The sequence below is a fragment of the Culex pipiens genome, chromosome 2 (assembly GCF_016801865.2).
Source record: "Culex pipiens pallens isolate TS chromosome 2, TS_CPP_V2, whole genome shotgun sequence".
Lineage (NCBI taxonomy): Eukaryota > Metazoa > Arthropoda > Insecta > Diptera > Culicidae > Culex > Culex pipiens.
In genome coordinates this window covers 105,145,394-105,167,936 of record NC_068938.1, presented here as the reverse complement: position 1 = coordinate 105,167,936, position 22,543 = coordinate 105,145,394, and the positions used below count along the sequence as shown (strand labels likewise).

Genomic DNA, 22,543 nt, shown 5'->3' with positions numbered 1-22,543 from the left:
CAGCAAAAAAAAACTTCCACACTTTCACTTTTCTTACCACTTACTCCTCGTCGCCAGATGTAGGGACGCAGGTTCCGGACGCAGCACGATGGCTGCAGTAGCCTACCTCCCGGCCGCCCTCTGACCACGGTCCGGTTCCTGATGTCCCGTTCGGACCTGTAGAGATCCGCTCCGCTCGTTCCGTAAACGTGTACACTCTCTGCTCACTTGTCCTAATCTGTTACTCTTCCTCCAGATCGTTCAATCCCAGGTAACACGGATCGGTGTTACATGATAATTCTCAGATAGGGTAATCCAAATATCAAGAAGTCTTAGAGATGCTCACCGACATCTCCACAATGAAAGTTAGAACAAATTTTTGTTCAAAAAGTGGGACCAGTATAAATTTGAATTTGGTTTGCTCACTAACGACATCTATCTACGATTCCTAGAATCACTCTCTCCCAAATGACAGCTGAACATGTGTATCTATGTATGAGTAATCATGACAAAAGCGTGCATCAAAGGCAATCACAACAAAACGTTGAAAAGGCATTGTAAAGAAAAATTGTTTGCTTTCAATACAAGAGAGAAGACGTTCCGTTTCGACGGAAATTCCACATGTCACTGTTCAGACGACCAAAGGAAAATTGAGGCTGAAAGGACAGTTTATTTCTCCCGGCCAAGTAAAGTCTCACAATGCCAGCGATTGCCGTGCAGCTGACCAACAAAACGGTCGCCAAAACATCTTCTCCTGCCGGTTGTAAAGGAGGAGTAGAAGAATTAGTTAATAATCGGTTCCTAGCTAAAAAACGATGGGTCGGAGTAGGTTGGCGGTGGAAGACTCCACCCAGCTCGAAGTCATGATTTGGAGCCGGATCGATCATTACGGAGACCATGCACTTGATTCCGCGGAATGAATAGAATCACGAGGTGGTTCCGTACGGCCGCTTTCAGAACCTGTTGCCCCGGTGGAAGAAGCTGCGCTTTTTTATGCGGAGTCGTGGTTTGCCTGGGCAGATGGTTCCATCGGTGCAGTTTCTTTAATAATCGCTGCAAAAGTGGAACGATCTTTTCGGCGTGTTTGTTGCAACGTTTGTGTTGACTTGGTGGAAGGGTCCAGAATACTGCAGTGTTGATGGTCGCGATGCCCTAGAATAAGCTGACCTAAATAGCGACATTTTTTCAAAGCGTTGGCCATTCTATTCACCGATAGACGAGTGGGGTCTTCCACCAAGTCAACACAAACTTGGCAACAAACGCGCCGAAAAGATCGTGGCTGTGCAGTAGGTGGCATGTTCCGCTTTTAAAGCGATTTTTAACTGCATCGATGTAACCATCTCTCGTATGCCGATGCCCAGTTCTGGGTGTGGGTGTATTAACCATTGTAACTATAATCTTTTTTAGACTAAAAAAAGTTTTTAATTCAATCCTGGTCATAACTTAAAACTTTGCCAATGGTTGGTATTCAGAAAATCTTATCTCAAGATACAGATTTGCGAAAACATTCACAGCACTTGTGTATAGACAGACACCATTTTGTATGAAGAATATGAGGCAATAGTGCACAATAACTATTTTGGTCATAAAAAAACATCAATGGACAAGGTTTCATACAAATCTGAAAATGCAATCAAAAGTCGATTTGCAATAACGAAAGGAATAAAATACTTTGTTGAATCCAAATTAGCGCCTCATTTCTCTGTTTGTTTGTTGTTGTGCAGGTTTGGTTTCAAATATTTCGTTTGATATGTTTCACACTAGCGTGCCCAGCTCTTTGAGGAAGGTGGGGCAATAATATGGAAGTTTTGAAAAATACGTCATTTGTGGACACCCCCTGACCAAATGTAGAACAAATTTCTGAGGATGGTGGGGCAGTTGCCCCATGTTGCCCCACGCTGTGCACGCTAGTGATGTTTCAATTGGGCCCAAAGGTGAAGCTTACATTTGTGATATTATTGTTCACAACGATAAAGCTTATTTTTCTGAGTACAATGACACTTTGTACGACCGAGAAGGATTTAAAATCGATTTTAAATCAATTTAAAAAAAAATCACAGCTCGTTCTAAGTGGACCTTAGTTGATTCATCAAAAAAATGTTGTCCTGTCCTATTTTATGCATTTAAATGAAAAAAATGATCAAAAATGGGTTTTAATCTTTTTTTTTACCGTTGAACATAACAATTGACTCAGGGCTTTAGGACCCTATTGTCTATATGGGTGAATTGATCATCGATGTGGCTTCAGGTAGCTTCAGTGAACAACGATAGATACTCTGGGGTACGTTGTTATCGATCATCCAAGAATTCTAGGAAGTGATGACCTGATGATCTACCTGATCAACGCGAAACTATATGGGTATATCAACCATCGGTATCGCTTCAAGAAGCTTCAGTGGACCATGATAGACACTTTGCACCATGCTTGATTGTTATGGGTTTCCCAGGAACTCTCGGAAGTCAGGTAAATCATCAGGTCATAACTCCCGGGAGTTCCTGGAGGACCCATAATAATCCAACATGGCGAAGGGTATCCATCGTGGTTCACTAAAGCTATCTGAAGCTATACCGATGGTTAATTCACCCATATAGGCCATGACATCCGGGAGTTCTTGGACACCCAGATTTGAGGATGGCCCATTATCAGTGTTTTGTGGATGACCCCTTATATAAATGTTTCGTTTAATTGTAAATAAAATTAAAAAAGAAAATCCCATTTTACGCCAAAACCCCGCAATAACGCTCCTTCGATTTGCGCTCAAACCCCGAAATAACGCTCCCCCGAGTTGCGCTCTTCTTCGGATGCGCCCCCTCCTCAAAAAGAGCGCACACTTGAAAGATTGGTCTAAGTTTGTTTTTCATGCTAAACACTGCAAATATGAAACTTACCGGAAGTTCCGGATTACCGAAACTGTTGCCCCCGAATAAGCCCCTGGTGGATTGAAAAACCTTCTCCTCAAATCAAATGCAACCGGAAGCAACCCGACGGTAAAATCGATTGCCGCAGTGCCCAGAACCCTCGCCAGAACTAGTTTTACAGATCGGAATCAAAAATTAGCCACCCTTACCTTTCATTTGCAGCCATAACATTTGAAATCGATTAATTTCCATTTTTTGAGCGATTTCCTTCAACGTTCGACATTTCCAAATGTTGATCCAGCAAACAAAACAGCGCGCTGCTGACAGACCGCGGATGAACTTTTCTTTTGTTCTACAAGGGGAATTGGGGGTAAAACGGGCAAATTGGCAAACATTGATGTTTTAAAATTTGGCCATTCTAGTGCGTTTGAAAGGTCAAATTTGATGTAACAATGCCTAATTTACTGTAAAAATGAATAACATCGCATCAAAGTAGCGATATTTACGAAAAAATAATTATTGTTTAATTAAACCGAATGACGAAATGATCACTTAACCCCAATGCACCCCCGAATCTTTTTTCGCGGTGTTCATTCGCTCGCGCCAACTCGCGATCTCCGGGCGGTGAACTTTTCGCCCAATTTTGTCGCCGGCACTTTTCAATGAGAAGATTAATACCTCCTCGTCTTCTCTTTACACCTTTTCGATGTTGTTCGTGAACCTTACCGCACAAAAAAAGCTCAACTCCAAATCGGTTAATACCGTTAACCTGTATTTTTCACAACTTTGGTTTTTTTTTTGTGGAGGCTCTTTACAGCGCACTTTTCTCCATGTTATCTCTCCCGTGGCTTTGTGCACACTTTCCGAGGTTTGATGGTTGTGTTGCGCGACGAAGACGACAGTACAAAGGTGAATGCCGAACTCTGTTTTTTATAAGTTCGATCAAACGTGGATTTTGTGGGTGATGGAGGGTAAAACAAAAAAATTGTAACGAAAATAGATCAATGTTTTAAAAATGCATTGTCACTAAGAGTAAAACAATGTTGTTTTATTATGAAAGATATTAAATTTGATGAGAAAAAGTAAAAAAAGTAAAAATTTCAAATCTCTGCCATTTGCCGTAACTCAACTTTTTTTTGAGACAAGTCATTTTATTGGATTTTTAATATTTTTTTTGGAATTTGCAATAACCCAGAACGGTCACTATTTGGGGTTTTTTTGTAACGTTATAGAGCTTTATGACGTTTCGCGTACGCACACTAGCGCACCATTTGATTTTGCTGGCCGGACAAAATTTAACCTCACTTTTTTTCGTGTACGTACACGCAATACATACGCACGTAAATAACTCTATAGGGTTTTTTAAAAGAGTGTATCAATGTTCTACAAAGGTGTAAAGCAGACAATTGTGATGGTTACAAGCAAATCCCTTTTGTTTATAGGTACATCAACATTTTTTAATTGGCTACCAAATTTTTTATATTATTGTTACACTCTTAAAAATGTTAAATATTTTTATTAAAAATAGCAGAAATCTTTTACAAAAGTTAATTTTAAAAAGATAATTACGGAATTTTTGCCTTCCTCACTGAGGTAAGGCTATAATCCTGCTCTGAAAATGAACTTTTTATTAAAAGCTCCTAGACCCACCTTCATGTATACATATCGACTCAGAATCGAAAACTGAACAAATGTCTGTGTGTGTGTGTATGTGTGTGTGTATGTGTGTGTATGTGTGTGTGTATGTGTGTGTGTATGTATGTATGTGACCAAAATTCTCACTGAGTTTTCTCAGCACTGGCTGAACCGATTTTGATCGAACCAGTTGCATTAGACTTGGTTTAGGGTCCCATACATCGCTATGGAATTGTTTGAAGTTTCGATAAGTAGTTCAAAAGTTATGTATAAAAATGTGTTTTCACAAATATCCGGATCTCAATTATATGCATGTAAACGATGTCCGGATCGATCATCCGACCCATCGTTGGTTAGGTATTTGAAAGGCCTTTCCAATGAGTCCAAAACATTGAAGATCTGGCAACCCTGTCTCGAGTTATGGCCACTTAAGTGATATTTATGTACTTTTTTGAAGCCGGATCTCACTTAAATGTATGTAAACGATGTCCGGATCCATCATCCGACCCATAGTTGGTTAGGTAATTGAAAGGCCTTTCCAATCAGTCCAAAACATTGAAGATCCGGCAACCCGTTCTCGAGTTATGATCAATTAAGTGTCGTTTATATACATTTTTGAAGCCGGATCTCAATTAAATGTATGTAAACGATGTCCGGATCCATCATCCGACCCATCGTTGATTAGGTAATCGAGAGACCTTTCCAACGAGTCCAAAACATTGAAGATCTGGCAACCCTGTCTCGAGTTATGACCACTTAAGTGATATTTATGTACTTTTTTGAAGCCGGATCTCACTTAAATGTATGTAAACGATGTTCGGATCCATCATCCGACCCATCGTTGATTAGGTAATCGAGAGACCTTTCCAACGAGTCCAAAACATTGAAGATCTGGCAACCCTGTCTCGAGTTATGACCACTTAAGTGATATTTATGTACTTTTTTGAAGCCGGATCTCACTTAAATGTTTGTAAACGATGTTCGGATCCATCATCCGACCCATCGTTGATTAGGTAATCGAGAGACCTTTCCAACGAGTCCAAAACATTGAAGATCTGGCAACCCTGTCTCGAGTTATGACCACTTAAGTGATATTTATGTACTTTTTTGAAGCCGGATCTCACTTAAATGTTTTTAAACGATGTTCGGATCCATCATCCGACCCATCGTTGATTAGGTAATCGAGAGACCTTTCCAACGAGTCCAAAACATTGAAGATCTGGCAACCCTGTCTCGAGTTATGACCACTTAAGTGATATTTATGTACTTTTTTGAAGCCGGATCTCACTTAAATGTATGTAAACGATGTCCGGATCCATCATCCGACCCATAGTTGGTTAGGTAATTGAAAGGCCTTTCCAATCAGTCCAAAACATTGAAGATCCGGCAACCCGTTCTCGAGTTATGATCAATTAAGTGTCGTTTATATACATTTTTGAAGCCGGATCTCAATTAAATGTATGTAAACGATGTCCGGATCCATCATCCGACCCATCGTTGATTAGGTAATCGAGAGACCTTTCCAACGAGTCCAAAACATTGAAGATCTGGCAACCCTGTCTCGAGTTATGACCACTTAAGTGATATTTATGTACTTTTTTGAAGCCGGATCTCACTTAAATGTTTGTAAACAATGTTCGGATCCATCATCCGACCCATCGTTGATTAGGTAATCGAGAGACCTTTCCAACGAGTCCAAAACATTGAAGATCTGGCAACCCTGTCTCGAGTTATGACCACTTAAGTGATATTTATGTACTTTTTTGAAGCCGGATCTCACTTAAATGTATGTAAACGATGTCCGGATCCATCATCCGACCCATCGTTGATTAGGTAATCGAGAGACCTTTCCAACGAGTCCAAAACATTGAAGATCTGGCAACCCTGTCTCGAGTTATGACCACTTAAGTGATATTTATGTACTTTTTTGAAGCCGGATCTCACTTAAATGTTTTTAAACGATGTTCGGATCCATCATCCGACCCATCGTTGATTAGGTAATCGAGAGACCTTTCCAACGAGTCCAAAACATTGAAGATCTGGCAACCCTGTCTCGAGTTATGACCACTTAAGTGATATTTATGTACTTTTTTGAAGCCGGATCTCACTTAAATGTATGTAAACGATGTTCGGAACCATCATTCGACCCATCGTTGATTAGGTAATCGAGAGACCTTTCCAACGAGTCCAAAACATTGAAGATCTGGCAACCCTGTCTCGAGTTATGACCACTTAAGTGATATTTATGTACTTTTTTGAAGCCGGATCTCACTTAAATGTATGTAAACGATGTCCGGATCCATCATCCGACCCATCGTTGATTAGGTAATCGAGAGACCTTTCCAACGAGTCCAAAACATTGAAGATCTGGCAACCCTGTCTCGAGTTATGACCACTTAAGTGATATTTATGTACTTTTTTGAAGCCGGATCTCACTTAAATGTTTTTAAACGATGTTCGGATCCATCATCCGACCCATCGTTGATTAGGTAATCGAGAGACCTTTCCAACGAGTCCAAAACATTGAAGATCTGGCAACCCTGTCTCGAGTTATGACCACTTAAGTGATATTTATGTACTTTTTTGAAGCCGGATCTCACTTAAATGTATGTAAACGATGTTTGGATCCATCATCCGACACATCGTTGGTTAGGTAATCGAAAACCCTTTCCAACGAGTCCACAACATTGATGATTTGGCAACCCTGTCTCGAGTTATGACCACTTAAGTTATATCTGTGTACTTATTTTTCTGGATCTAAAAAAATAGCAAACCACTTATATTAAATATGAGGAAGGCATCAACCACATAGGTGGATAAAGTTAGTTTTTATTTACAAAACATTGTAACATCACTTTTTTACGTATTTTGAGTTGAAAACGATTTTTTTTTTTATTTAAAGGTTTCTACATAATTTGAATTTTGGGGTATTTCAGCTACCAGATCATAACATTTTTTTAAAGTTGGAACTTTGCTCAGTTTTTTTTAATTTTTTTTGAGTTGGTTTTGCTTTGATTAAAAATATTAAATTAGAAAATGCTTTCAATTGAAAAACGGTGCAATTGAAAAATAACTCTGAGTCAGTTTCGATTATAAATTTGATTTCACATCTAAAACTGGTTTTTCAAATTTTGTTTGACAAAAGCTCGCTATTATTTTTTTTTCCAAAAATCACTGTGATCTTTTAAAAAAATCCTTGCTTCTATGCCTAAATTAACACAATTCCAAGCTCTTGCACTAAAAAAGATGTTTAAACACAAAACAAAATGAAAAATTAAGTGCAATTCCTTTTTCGTAAAAAGGTGTCCACGTGGTTTATAGATGGCCCTTAACGAAAGAAAATTTCCAAAATCGGGAAATTTCAAAAGGTGTTTCTTTGTTTGCTTGCATCAATTATTTAAATTCATTCTAATTATGAATAAAAATTAATAAATTTATCCTCTAAAAGCATTGGGAGATTAAAAATTAGGAAAAAAATGTGTGTTGCTATAATCGGGTAGAAAATGTTGCCACTGTATTTGCAAAGAAATTTTCCGGATTTGTATTTTTTACAAAAATATGCTGTTTATTCAGTTTTTTCTGTAAATAATAATCGGAAAATGATGCAACTTTGAAATAAAACTTACGTTTGTTTTTAAATGTTGTTTATTTGACTTGCTTTTTTTTTCAAAAAAAATAATAATTGGATAACCTAAATTTGTAAATACTAGTGAGATTTGCTTCGACGTTTTGCTGGCCTTCCATTGGTCCCTCGTTCATTTAGATGAAAGTATTTTTTTTCAAGGATTTAACGTTTGGTAACGTTTTTTATCAAAGCAATTTATTTTTATTTTTTAAGAATTTTACTATCAAATTTCAATGTTAAAAAAGATTTTGTTTTATTTAAAGTAAATTGTAGAAAATGTTTTATCAAAATTTTTATCTTAAATAAATTTTATTTTGTAATTATAAAAGCATTTCAAATATTTTTTTGTGAGGAGTTTTGGAAAAAAACTGTGTACTGTCCATTAAAACTTTACCAAAATTAAAATATTTTTTAATGAGCCCAATCAGACAAGAAATGATTATCTTCGCAGAAATGAGTATTAAACTGTTTACAGTTTATCAGTTACCTTTTTTAAAAACATTTTTAACTTTAAAAAAAAAATCCTGATATTTCAGGCCGTTAACTCTTTGAAAATTTCAACGGCTTTATTTTTGTTTATTTTTGTTATTTAAATGGATTAATTTATGGAAAATTGAAGTATTTCTTGAAGTTGAAAAAAACATTTTTTTATTTAGGCAGTTGTAAATATTTTTCAAAGTTTATGTCGCCCCTTCCTTCAAAATTAATTCGAAAACTCAGGGGGCAAAAAAACATTTTTTTTTTCAAAAAACTTCAAAAAAAATCTTCTCAAAACAGTCTAAAATGCACTTTTCTGATTTTTTTATTATATATCTTTGGGCTAGTTTAAAAAAAAACATTTTTTATAATATTCCGATGTAAGCACAGTGAAACATTTTTTTTTTTCAAAAAAAATCTCTCGGTTTTTAGAAATATTGGAAACTAATGATTGCAAAACAACTGAAAAGCTGTATAATTCATTTCAAAACACTTTTTCATTAAAATGTAGAAACCATGGCTTGTAATTTAAATGTTTTTACTTTTGTTTTGCCCCCTCCTCGATTTTGGTCAGAGTAAATAAACTTCAAAAAATATTGCAACGACCTTAAGGCTTTTGAAAACAATATTTTCAAGTGTAATTTCCAAAAAAAATATAAGCAGAAACAATCACGGCCTGCTCTACGTAGTTTGATGATGACCCCATAACAAATAAGATTACTATGCTGATTTCATTTTAGATCTATAATATTTAAATTTTTACTTGTGTTTTCATTAAAATTAAATTTATTTAATTGAACTTGATGTAACAACAAAGTCCTATTTCAAACAATTATGAAAACTTATTAACAATAATTTCTTATCCCTCAAACTATCCCCATCAAGAATGTGCACTTCCGACTGAAACTTATAATAACCATAAAAATCTTTATCTGTTCGCTATATTTCCAGCTCCCTGCAAGACTCCCCGTCTGCAGTCAACCCAATTCCTCGCCATCGTAAAATCTCCACCAGACTGCACCGGCCATAATCTCGATCAAGATCATCAAGTTGGGCCTCAGCCCGGTCGCAGTCGATTATCCAATCCACAAGAAGAAGCAAGCAAAAAAACGACTATGATGAAAACATAACGATATCGTCAATATGTAACGCAACAAAAAGAGCAGAAAAGGCGCGAAAAAAACGAGTAACCGGAAAATGCACGTATAAATCACACCCTTAAGAGTCGGCTGTGGTAAGAAAAGGAAGAAGAAAAAAGATAAAAATATATAAGAAAAATTAAGCAGCAAGATAACAACAAGGCAAAAAGTAGGAAAGGAAAAGTGAAAGATCATCATCGCCGTCGCAGCTCACAGCTGGCAAACAAGTCCGCGGTTTTCCCGACTGCGCCGCCGCTGATCTACGCAGCAATTTACGCTCCACGAGTGATGAGAAAGTGTTGATTTATAATAATTTTCATTTTTATAGAGACCCCTTTCTGGGTGGAAGCTGACTGCCTGCCGAGAAAATTGATTCAGCTGAAGAGAGCAAATAAAGTGGAGGTTTTATTTTTTGGTGCAATAAAAGTTAATAGAAAACTTTTGAAGAAGCGAGAAAAAAACGCGTTAAAAGTAGTGGCTTTAATTAAGATTTATTGGTCGATGTAACTTTCGGTGCATCATTCGAAACCCGCTTTCTGGCAGCACTGCCGATTTTTAAGGCGAAGAAGCCAAGGTGTCAATTGAGAGAGGTGTCAATCCCCTCCCCTTCAGTGCGCGTTAGAGTGTGAGTGAAAAGGAAGACCAAGAAAAGGCCTCAAAGTGTCGTTCAAAGGGTCAAAAATGGCACCGGGTAACGGTGCGGGGGCTCCGGAGGGAGGTGGTGGCGGAGGAGGCTCCGGTCCACCGAGCAGAACGCCGTCCATCATGGACAGTCCGACGTTGGCCCGGGTTGAGAGGGCCCGGCTGAGGCAGGAAGCTGCGGCGGCCAATGGTGCTGGTGGCGGAAGTCAGCCCCATCTGAGGGAGGACAGCTTGGAGCGGGTGCTGCTGGATCCAAAGGTGAGAGATGGAAAGAGAGTGTTTTGCTTTACTTACTTTTTGCACTAAGGTATTTTTTATTGGGGAAGGGACCTTAACTCTCAACCCTCAACTGCCCAATTGATGCTGTCCATTTCGATTATGTAATTTGAGCTTGACCATCTTTGTTCTAAAAAAACATAAATTTTGTTTTATTCCTTTCTTCATTAATTTTAAGCATTTTAAGTATTTTTTGTTTAATTTCATTTTGACGTTGGCGACGATACCTGCTTTTTCAAAATTTCGAAAAATTAATGAGAAATAACAGCTTAAAAATGAAAATTTCCGTTTCCAATTCAAGGCCCAAACTGAAATTTCTCAATATGTTTTAAGTTATCCCAATTGATTTGAAAATTTAAAAGCGTAGAAAATCACATTGCGTATAGTTAAGACTCAAACTATTCAGTTACAAACAGATAAGTCACTATACTGTGACGAATGCTATGCAAAAGTAACGCTACACATTTTACCAGACGTGAATTCGGGAAAGTCGAGAAAAATACAGAATTTTGCCAATATCCTCCAAAATCGGGAAAAGTCGGAAAATTGCGATTATGCTTCAAAAAGTCGGAAATCCAATGTACACGCATTTAAAACATATTTTCTAGCATTTTTTTTTTTTCATTTTGTATAATTAGGAAATATTTTTTACCTGGTACTCAAGGTGCCCAGAATTTCATTTTTTTTTAAATCTGAGTATTATAAGGCCTCTATGCCAAATATGAGTAAAATTGGTAAAATCAAAAATCGGTGGTGATGTGTGTATGGGAAAGAAACTAATGTTTCTAAGATTTTCTCAGCAGATTCCGCTTTCAAGATGTCCAATAATCATTTTTTTTTTGTCAAAGAGACCAAAGCTTTCCAACTTGATCCTGAAAATCTTAATTCGTCAGTTGTGTGCTATCTTGTGACAACGACCATTTAGTACTTTTCGAGAAAATCGATTTTTAAAGTTTGTTGGTAAATAATTTCAAAACTATGAATGATAGAGCCAAACTTGTTGAAGCAATTGGTTCGTTCGCTCTAAGTTTCAGCTAATTTGGTTACACTAGTTAAAAGATACAGTAAATTATGTAAACAAAAATCTGAAAAGCACGTGTCACAAGTGTGTTTCGAAATTCAAATTGTACTACGTGTCACAAGTGTGCACAGAATTCCCGTACAAACTAAAATTGGCTTAAATCAACTGTTTAACCGACTTAATCAGCATATTTTCAAAAACAAATGGTTGCATTGCCTTTAGAAAGTATGTGTGTACATAAATTTGTGAAAAACAAGAAAAAATTTCCACATTTTCCAACAACATGTATGACGTGTCACAAGTGTGCACGATCATTTTGATGATAAATTGGTCTATGTCACAAGTGTGTATTGCGATATCCGGGAAACGGAAGCGAGTTTCCAAAATCGGGTTAAAGCATCTTGTAGTGTTTGTTAAGTATAGCAAAACGTCATCATTAACTCATTTTCGACCAAAATGGTCTATGTCACAAGATAGCACACAGCTGACGAATTCTCATCTGTCACTGTCACAAACTTGTGCGATAAGTTACCAAAAAACAACAATAACGTATTTCTTTAAGCTTGAATCTCGAATGCAACAACTTTTTTTTCTACTTTTTGTTATGTTTTTGATAATTTGTGTTTGAGCCAATTTGTATTTTTGTTTCATCAAAAAATTGCAAAAAAAAATATTTAAAAACGTGAAGTTTTATTGAAACTGTTTTAAAAAATAATGCTAAATTTGGATCAAATTATTTTTGAGATTGAAAAATATGACATGGAAAAACTGATTTTTTTTAAACACATAGGTAACTTAAGGCTTCATTAAATTAAGAAATTTCCCAAGTATAAATTGCAAAATATTGAAGAAATAAATATAAATTTACGAAATACAAACATTTTTAGAAGTTTTTATTTAGTTTTGAAGGAAAAGACAAAAAAAATATCAAAATATTATCACATTTTAATGCTTTACTTTACTTTGAAAAAACCTTACTTAATCCACCTTAAGGTGGTTGGTGCCTTCCTCGCATTCATGTTGTATTTTAGGTTGTATTTACAAATTAATTTAAGAGTTTTTTTTTTTTATTTTTTTTCATTTATTTTTTATAATTATTGATTTTACTTGAACAGCAATTTTCAATTCTTTTTTTACCAACTCTCCAAAATAAAGGAGAAAAGTCTCATGAGTTATAAAAAAAAATTAAAAAGTTCGTGTAAATCTTTGTCGAGACAAAATGATGCAGCAACATAATTAATACAGATTTTTACAGAAGAGACGCAGACACTGCTTAAGCAATGTGGCAACCGGGCGATACGCTTGCAAGGGGGTGTGGCTACCAATCCCTTGCGTGGACCAAAATCCCTACGCATGCTGCGCGACTCTCGCGCGTAAGCAAAAAGATCCGGCCTTTGAGGTTATGCAAAAATCACCCTTTTTTGCAGCTACAAAAAAACTTTTTCTTGGCATAACTTTAAAAGTACTTCATTAAACAGAATAAAATTTAATAGGGTCTTAGGGAACCCCAAAACGAACAGAATAAGGTGGATCCGGCCAAAATCGGTTCAGCCAGTTCTGAGATAATCGTGTGGAAAAAAAAATCATGTCTACACACATCCCCACAGACATTTGTTCAGAATTTGATTCTGAGTCGATAGGTATACGTGAAGGTATATCTAGGAGTCGTATTTAAGAAGTTCATTTTTCGAGTGATTTTATAGCCTTGCCTCAGTGAGGTGAGGAAGGCAAAACTATATCATCTCAAAATTGATTCTATTGAAGATTTTTCTCATTAAAAAGTTGCATATTTTATTTCATAATATTTTATGTAAAATATCTGAAGCATTTTGTTACACTTTATGTTTCAGATTTTTGGAAATCACGCTTGACTTTTGAAATTTACGCTTGCAATTGCAAGTGTAATTTATGGTTATTTTTCAAAAGTTTTTTTTTTCAAAGGCCGTTGCAAATATTTTTAAATGTTTATGTCGCTCGCTTTAAAATCGGTCGCTCTTGCACAAAAATAGATTTTTAAACGCAAAACAAAATGAAAAAATAATTGCGAGGGAAATTTGCATAAAAAGGTTTCCACATGGTTTATGGATGGCCCTTAATGAGAGAAAATTTCCAAAATCGGGAAATTTTAATGAGTGTTTCTTTGTTTGCTTACTAAAATTATAAAAATTCATTTTGATTATGAATTAAAAATAAATAAATCCAGATTTTTTTTAAAAAGGACCTATAAACTATTGTCTTTCATATGTTTATAGGACCTATTCAAAAAAAAAACTCTAGAAATGCATCCTTTAAAAGCATTGGGAGATTAAACATTAGGAAAAAATGTGTGTTGCTAAAATCGGGTAGAAAATGTTGCCACTGTAATTGCAAAGAAATTTTCTGGATTTGTTTTTTTACAAAAATATGCTGTTTATTTAGTTTTTTTTTTGTACATAATAATCGGAAAATGATGCAACTATGAAATAAAATTAACGTTCATTTAGATAAAAGTATTTTTTCAAGTATTTATGGTTTGGTAACGTTTCTCAACAAAGCAATTTATTTTTAAAGATTTTTTGTATTAAATTATAATGTTAAAAAAATTATTTTGTTTTATCTGAAGCAAATTATAGAAAACGTTTAATCCAAATTTTTATCTAGAATAAATTTTATTTTGTAATCATAAGAGCATTTCAATTTTTTTTTGTGAGGAGCTTTGAAAAAAAAAATGCGTGCTGTGCATTAAAACTTTACAAAAATAAAATATTTTTGAATATGCCCAGTCAGACAAGAAATGATTATCTTCGCAGAAATGAGTGTTAAACTGTTTACAGTTTATCAGCTATCTCTAAAAAAAACATTCTTAGCTTTTTAAAATAAAATAAAATACCTTTTGTGTTGCCCCCTCCTCGATTTTGGTCAGAGTACATAAACTTCAAAAAATATTGCAACGACCTTAAGGCTTTTGAAAAATGTGCTTGACTTTTGAAATCTACGCTTGCAAGTGTAATTTATGGTTATTTTTCAAAAGTTTTTTTTCAAAGGCCGTTGCAAATATTTTTCAAAGTTTATGTCGCTCGCTTTAAAATCGGCTCTAAAAATTATGGGACAATATATTTTGTTTCAAAAAACTTCAACATTTTCAATGAAATATAAGTATAATAAATAGAAACAATTTGAAATGTATTTTTCTGTTTGAAAATTATGTTTAGCATGTTTGGGCTGATTAAAAAATTGATTTAAAAAAAAATCATAATGCAAATAGACTTTTCAGACTTTGTTTAAAATACATTTTTTTGTTATTTCGCATGATGCGTACGCAATTTACACTGAAATGTTCCTGTAACACGAAATTTTCTTCTCTTTTCGGTTTTGAAACAATGCTGGAAGAGAATAGCTTTTCATTAAAAAAAGATCAAAATATACAAAACAAAAAAATCACGGTAATCAAGATAGTAGATAAAGCAACAAGTTGCAAAGAGAAGATTTTTTCAAAAAAAAAACAAGTTTTGCAACAAGTTGCATGCAACATTTGTTTGCAATTCCGAAAAACACCCTTTAGATGGAATTTTCAGTTAAATGTCCTTGTGTTTCACAGTTCAAATCAAAACGATATTGAAAATTATTGCTTTTCGATACAAGTGCTAAAAAACTCAACTTTTCACCACCCATTTCAATGCTGAAAAGTATAACTTTTCAGCCCTTGCATCGAAGTGTTTTACTTTTCGATCCTGTTATTTTTGGTAGAAGTAGTAGGCCGTTTCGTCTTTCGAGCCTTACCGACGGAATTGCAAAAAAAAACTTTCGCGTGAAATTAAAACTCCAATTGAGTTGGACAGCAAAGGGTTAACAAGTAGACCCAAACCCTCCGAGTGTCATGACAGATATTTGAGCCACCACCATAAAGAAGGTCTACTGCTGTAGGAGATGAATCGGAATTGAAGATGGAGAGTGTTTCGGGGCTTTGGTTACACATTTATTGAAAGTGGAATGCTTTTAGCATAAATCATGGGAGGAAGATGTACACCGTTTGGCACTTACCTCGGGCTGGACTGTCATCGTTTTTTTGTTGTACAGCTCTTCCCTAAAGTTTAATGGTTTCAGGTCTAGGTGCTTCGGGTTATGAATTAGTCATCACTCGGGCTGGGAAACCTAGGAAAAAGGGGTTGATGGACTTGGTTAAGGCTGTTATATGCTTTTTGAATTATAAGCACTGTCATTTTGAGTATACGTTGTTGTTTCCAACATAAGTTCTAATAATGTGCTTAATAATTTTGACGTTGGTAATTCAACATCCAATCAGATATAACTCCGACCGTCAAACAAATATCAGGTGTTTGCTGGGAAACCATTGCTCATCGCCGATTAAACACCTTATTTTTTTCTCGTATTTCCACAGAGCAGCCACTAAACCCACAAACGGTGCGATTATTTGCGCAAAAACGGCGGCTGCTGCTTCAAAACTCTCGCCAAACAAACGCATATTTGTACAACACTAATTAAATTAGCCAACGTGCCATGTCTGTGACTGAATGTTTGCATTGGAACCCATGAATCGGAGAGTGACCATTCGACTGAATTTTTCACTACCAGTGTGGCCAGCCATGCGTAATTGTTGATAGTTTTTGAGCAAACCTCTTTTTTTTTTGCTTGGTTTCATGGTAAACATTCCATAAGCCACCAAAGCCCACAAAGCGGGGTTGACCGTGAAGAAGTTCAACGACGCGACTTGGTTTAAGCCCAGAGGTGAGGGGATGGTCAGTGATTACGCGACCGCGTGAGGTTGAAACGGTTCGCTTGATGTCGGCACTGTCACCGCACTCAGCACTACTGGCTCAATGAGGCGATATCTGTTTCTACCCCGTGGATATCGGGCTTACGACCTAAGTTGCCGCGGTGAACTTAACGAACTGTGAGATTTATTGGTTTTCAGTGGTTCAATTTATTCTGATGAAGGTAAGGCGTTGGTGGACTGTTATGACAACAATGTTGCAAAAATTTAACCTCAATTTTAAGGAATTATATCGTAAGACATGGGTGTATTGTTGGTCATTTTTTTATGAACACTAAAAGACAAATTCATCAGTTTTTTTACCTCCTTATTATTTTTTTAACTTAAGTAGTTTTAAACAATTTGAAAAAAAAAAATTCCAAAAATATACAAAATATGTTTTTAATTTGCTTTAAGAAATTTCCTAACGAAACAATCTTAAATTTTGTTTTTATACAGTGTTCCAGAAAAAATGACTCCCTGCTCCACAAGCGAAAAATGTTTTTTTGGGTTATTTTAAGCATCTGTGCAAATTTTGAGCGAAATTGGTTGAGATTAACCCATTGATACCCGAGCCTAAAGTTGGTGAAAAAAAAGTTTTTCATACAAAAATGACTTTTTTAAATCGCTAATAACTTTTCAGGATCGAGTTTTACAGCTTTGCTATGTTTCAATAAGAATCTCACGTTTGGGAATATTTGGATGGAAGTAGCGCACCGTGCAGACCAAACTGTTAGAAAGTTGGGTTTTCCATACATTTTTTTCGATTTTTCCCATACAAACTTCACCTTCGAGTATCAATGGGTAAATGTTGACCGATTTTGCTCATATTTGGCCCAGAGTCCTAAAATAGCCCAAGGAACAATATTCAGCTTGTGGAGCGAGGTTTTGAGGAAAAGTCCCATATTCTGGGCACCCTAGTGTTCATACAAATCTTATATTGGATTTGGCTATTAAATATCTTTGTTAGATGTTAACTTTTAAATTTTATTATTTTTTTCATGTCAAGACAATCGATTTACTAAAAAGTTGATTTGAAAATTAAACAATCCTCAAATGAATATGGTACATTTATGCGACCTGCATACTTTCTTCTTAGCTGATAACATAAAGTTTGGTCAAATTTGTTTCTTGTCAAGAAATTGAACACATATAAAAACAAGGATGTTTCCACTCCCTTGAGCTCGATTATCTCCCAGATAACCCAAAAACAAAAAAAGAAAATTCAGATTGATTCACTTTCAAACAACTCCCAAACGCTGAAAGAACTTTTTTCTTTTCCAACTTGACGAAACGTGATTGATTGCCAATGGGGATATTTCCCCTCTCCCCTTCCTCTACAATCTCAGCTTTAGCTAAACTTTTCAAAGATGCCAATGATTTGTTTTTTTTTTGTTTCTTCCATTTTTTTCCCATGCACCCTCCCTAATGAGCTTTTCAACACGCCCCAAAGCTTAGCCGCCACCACACCCCCTTTCAAGGCCACCATTTCCACATACACCGATTTCGGTTCGACCTACACACGTGTGGGCTCTCAAGACGATTTTCGGATAAAACGGAACCTTTTTTTTCTTCGATCCACCTTTACCAGCAATCAAGAGACTCTAACTAAGCCATTAAGGGGCGGAGGGGCCGGCAATTTATAGTAAACACTAGCCCGATTAGATTAAGTGGAGCTTTCAGGGTCATCTTTGAGAAAGAAAAAAACTTAGAAAAGTTTTAGGTCAAGACGTGTTGTTTTGTTTGCTGAAAAGTGGTCACGTCCAAATTTGGGGCGATTGAAGATGTGTTGGAAAACAACTTGTTCTTGTCAACGCGCCCACGCAATTTGGAGGGGGCAATCTTAAGAAACAAAACAACTCTTCAATAATATGGTAATAATGATTTGATGGTGTCTTTGTGACGCCTTATTAGTATATTGAAAGAGTTCTACGAAAAGAACCTCGAATAAAACTTTCAAAAAGGGTTTCAAAAAGTCTTACAAAATCCTTAACAGCTTCTGTCAATTTTTAAGATCAAGTTTCAATATGACTACGCTCTTTTGAAATCTTACTCAAGACATCATTCTCTACTGTTGGCGACTTGCTTGGTGGCTACTTTGCATAACCAAACCAAACCACCGTCGACAGTCGTCCAACAACTACAAAAAGTCAACCACATTCGTTGAAAGGTTTGCGCTCTCAAGATTTGACGATTTGTTTGACTATTGGTTTAATTTTATGATCCATCGACGACCGCGGTGAGTGGGAACCCAGGGACGGAACTGGTACTGCCTTTTTTGGGAGGGAGGTTCTGGCCCAGGGATTGATACTGTCGTCGCCAACGGGTTTTAGTGCCGCCTCGGTATCGGTATTTAGTCGCGCGCGCGGGATTTAAGGCGATAAATTTAACGGCTGTCGAATGCTCAATGATTGCGGCCGGGTGAGTTTAAGAGTTATTTTTTTATTATTTATTACTAGAGCTTGGTGAGAAGTTGGGCAAATGCTAATTGGTTTATAACTAGGAAATGAGCGAATAAAAACTAATCAATTTTAAATCGGTTAGAGTTCGAAATGTCATTATCAAATACCTTGCGAGATATGTTCAGTGATGATGATTTTTATTTTTTTTTCATTAATTTCGTTGTGTTTCTACTTGTTCTAGTCGAATTACATTGTATCGTCTTACTGAACACCCTGGTCGGTCGACGTTGTCATGCTATCTTGTCGCACGTCGCTTTTTGACGTTCCGAGAAAAACGCGTTTTAATGTTTGACCTTGAATAGATGAAAAATGAAGCACGCAATGTAAACAATAACAACTACTTTTTGATTGGCTGACAGTTCTGTGCATTGTCCCAAAGTTTGGTAGAATTTGGTTGCCGGAGTCCCGAGTTATAACTGAAAATGTTTACGGTAGTCGAGCTCGTTCCTGTGTCAAACGCATTCTGACCTAACTTCTTTCTAATCTAATCTAATCTAATCTAATCTAATCTAATCAGACCCTAGCGCAGCCAATCTTTCGAAGGGATCCTGGAGCTAAGGCACTCTCCAGATGACGCCTAGCACTCTTCTTGTCATTTATTAACCTTCCCTTGGTATTAAAAAAAAATCACACATAAGGTATTGGGGTCCTTTTCGACCCCAAACTTTAAAAAAATCGTCAAAAATCCAGTTTTTGACCGATTCCGGTTCTTTTGGTCACAAATGAAAGCTTAGAACGTCCCCTTTCCGAAACCGACCTGGAAAACCGGATTTGGTCACTGTGGCCACTGGGAATCGGCTACAACCGAAAAAAGGCTTTTTTGAGACCCCAACTTTGACGACCTGTATCTCCGGCAAATTTTAACCAATCAGGATGCTCCAGGTTGCATTCGACAGGTATTTACCTGTACTTTGACCACAAATATTAATATCAAGGCCAGGTGACCTACCGGTTCCGGAAATCCGGAATATCCGAAAAGTTCATATTTTACTGTTTTTCACGAATATGTGATACCAATACTCTCATGATAGTTGAAATTGATCCATAAAACTTACTAAAAACACAATACACGATTGCCAGAACCACTCTGGAGTGTTAGTGGCCACTTCCGGGTAACCTGGAACCGGTTCCCGGGTACCCGATGAACGGCCAATTTGATTTTTTTTTGTTGAAAACCCATCATGTTGCATATCAAACTTCATGAAATTGAAAGATATATCCATCTTTGGTAATTTCGTTAATTGCTGAGCCATCCTGGCCAATCTGGAACCGGTTACCAGTGGCGCCTTGGGGACACTTCCGGAATATGAGAGAATTCCTATCATCCGACATATCAAACTTCATGAAATTGAAAGATATGTCAATTTACGGTCATGCCATTGTTCGCTGACCCATTCTGGCCAATCTGGAACCGGTTACCGGTGGCCCCTTGGGGACACTTCCGGAATATGAGAGAAACCCTATCATCCGACATATCAAACTTCATGAAATTGAAAGATATGTCAATCTACGGTCATGCCGTTGTTCGTTGACCCATCCTGGCCAATCTGGAACCGGTTACCGGTGGCCCCTTGGGGACACTCTCGGAATATGAGATAAACCCTTTCATCCGACATATCAAACTTAATGAAATTGAAAGATATGTCAATGTACGGTCATGCCGCTGTTTGCTGACCCATTGTGGCTAATCTGGAACCGGTTACCGGTGGCCCCTTGGGGACACTTCCGGAATATGAGATAAACCCTATCATCCGACATATCAAACTTCATGAAATTGAAAGATATGTCAATCTACGGTCATGCCGTTGTTCGTTGACCCATCCTGGCCAATCTGGAACCGGTTACCGGTGGCGCCTTGAGGACACTTCCGGAATATGAGATAAACCCTATCATCCGACATATCAAACTTCATGAAATTGAAAGATATGTCAAACTACGGTCATGCCGTTGTTCGTTAACCCATCCTGGCCAATCTGGAACCGGTTACCGGTGGTGCCTTGAGGACACTTCCGGAATTTGAGAGAAACCCTATCATGATATATCAAACTTCATGAAATTGAAAGATATGTCAATCTACGGTCATGCCGTTGTTCGTTGACCCATTCTGGCCAATTTGGAACCGGTTACCGGTGCCTCCTTGGGGACACTCTCGGAATATGAGATAAACCCTTTCATCCGACATATCAAACTTAATGAAATTGAAAGATATGTCAATGTACGGTCATGCCGCTGTTTGCTGACCCATTGTTGCTAATCTGGAACCGGTTACCGGTGGCCCCTTGGGGACACTTCCGAAATATGAGATAAACCCTATCATCCGACATATCAAACTTCATGAAATTGAAAGATATGTCAATCTACGTTCATGCCGATGTTCGCTGACCCATCCTGGCCAATCTGGAACCGGTTACAGGTGGCCCCTTGGGGACACTTCCGGAATATGAGAGAAACCTTATAATCCGACTTATCAAACTTCATGAAATTGAAATGTTTGTCAATCTACGGTCATGCCGTTGTTCGCTGATCCTTTCTGGCAAGTCTGGAACTGGTTCCCGAAGGCCTCTTGGGGACATTCCAGGAATATAAGAGAATCCCTATCATCCGACGCATCAAACTTCATGAAATTGAAAGATATGTCAACCAACGGTCATCGAACAACGGCATGACCGTATATTGAAATATATTTCAATTTCATGAAGTTTGATATGTCGGATAATAGGGTTTCTCTCATATTCCGGGAGTGTCCCTTAAGGGCCACAGGGAACCAGTTCCAGAATGGATCAGCGAACAACGGCATGACCGTAGATTGACATATCTTTCAATTTCATGAAGTTTGATATGTAAGATGATAGGGTTTCTATCATATTCAAGAGGGGTCCCCAAGGGGCCACCGGTAACCGGTTCCAGAAAGGCCACAATGTTTCAGCGAACAACGGTATGACCGTAGATTGACATATCTTTCAATTTCATGAAGTTTGATATGGCGGATGATAGGGTTTATCTCATATTCCGTAAGTGTCCCCAAGGGGCCATCGGTAACTGGTTCTAGATTGACCAGGATGGGTCAGCGAACATTGGCATGACAGAAGATTGACATAAATTTCAATTTCATGGAGTTTGATATGTCGGATGATAGGATTTCTCTCATATTCCGGGAGTGTCCCCAAAGGGCCACCGGTGACCGGTTACAAATTGGCCACAATGGGTCAGCGAACAACGGCATGACCGTAAATAGACATATCTTTCAATTTCATGTTTGATATGTCGGATGATAGGGTTTATCTCATATTCCGGAAGTGTCCCCAAGGGGCCACCGGTAACCGGTTCCAAATTGGTCAGGATGGGTCAGCAAACAACGGCATGACCGTAGATTAATATATCTTTCAATTTTATGGAGTTTGATATGTCGGATGATAGGGTTTCTCTCATATTCCGGAAGTGTCCCCAAGGGGCTACCGGTAACCGGTTCCAGATTGGCCAGGATGGGTCAACGAACAAAGGCATGACCGTAGATTGACATATCTTTCAATTTCATGAAGTTTGATACAGGGCTGTGGAGTCGGAGTCGGAGTCGGAGCCGGAGTCGGTGGAGTCGGGTCTTTTTGGGGACCTGGAGTCGGAGTCGGAGTCGGAGTCGTCAAAACTCGAATAGCTGGAGTCGGAGTCGGAGTCGGAGTC

General features: G+C 37.3%; 1 protein-coding gene across 5 annotated transcripts in view; it reads left to right on the top strand.

Annotated features, from left to right (window-relative positions):
* LOC120428509 (homeobox protein 2) overlaps positions 1 to 22,543 on the top strand; it is a 278,477-nt gene that overhangs the window by 21,611 nt on the left and 234,323 nt on the right. For 2 of the 5 annotated variants that reach the window (XM_052707561.1, XM_039593541.2), the window contains exon 2: positions 10,043 to 10,614. In XM_052707561.1, the coding sequence (XP_052563521.1) occupies positions 10,396 to 10,614 (219 nt within the window). In that variant the 5' untranslated portion in view covers positions 10,043 to 10,395. Of the gene's footprint in view, positions 1 to 9,526; positions 10,615 to 22,543 lie in introns of all 5 variants that reach the window. The other 3 variants (XM_039593525.2, XM_039593550.2, XM_039593531.2) reach the window with 2 other exon arrangements.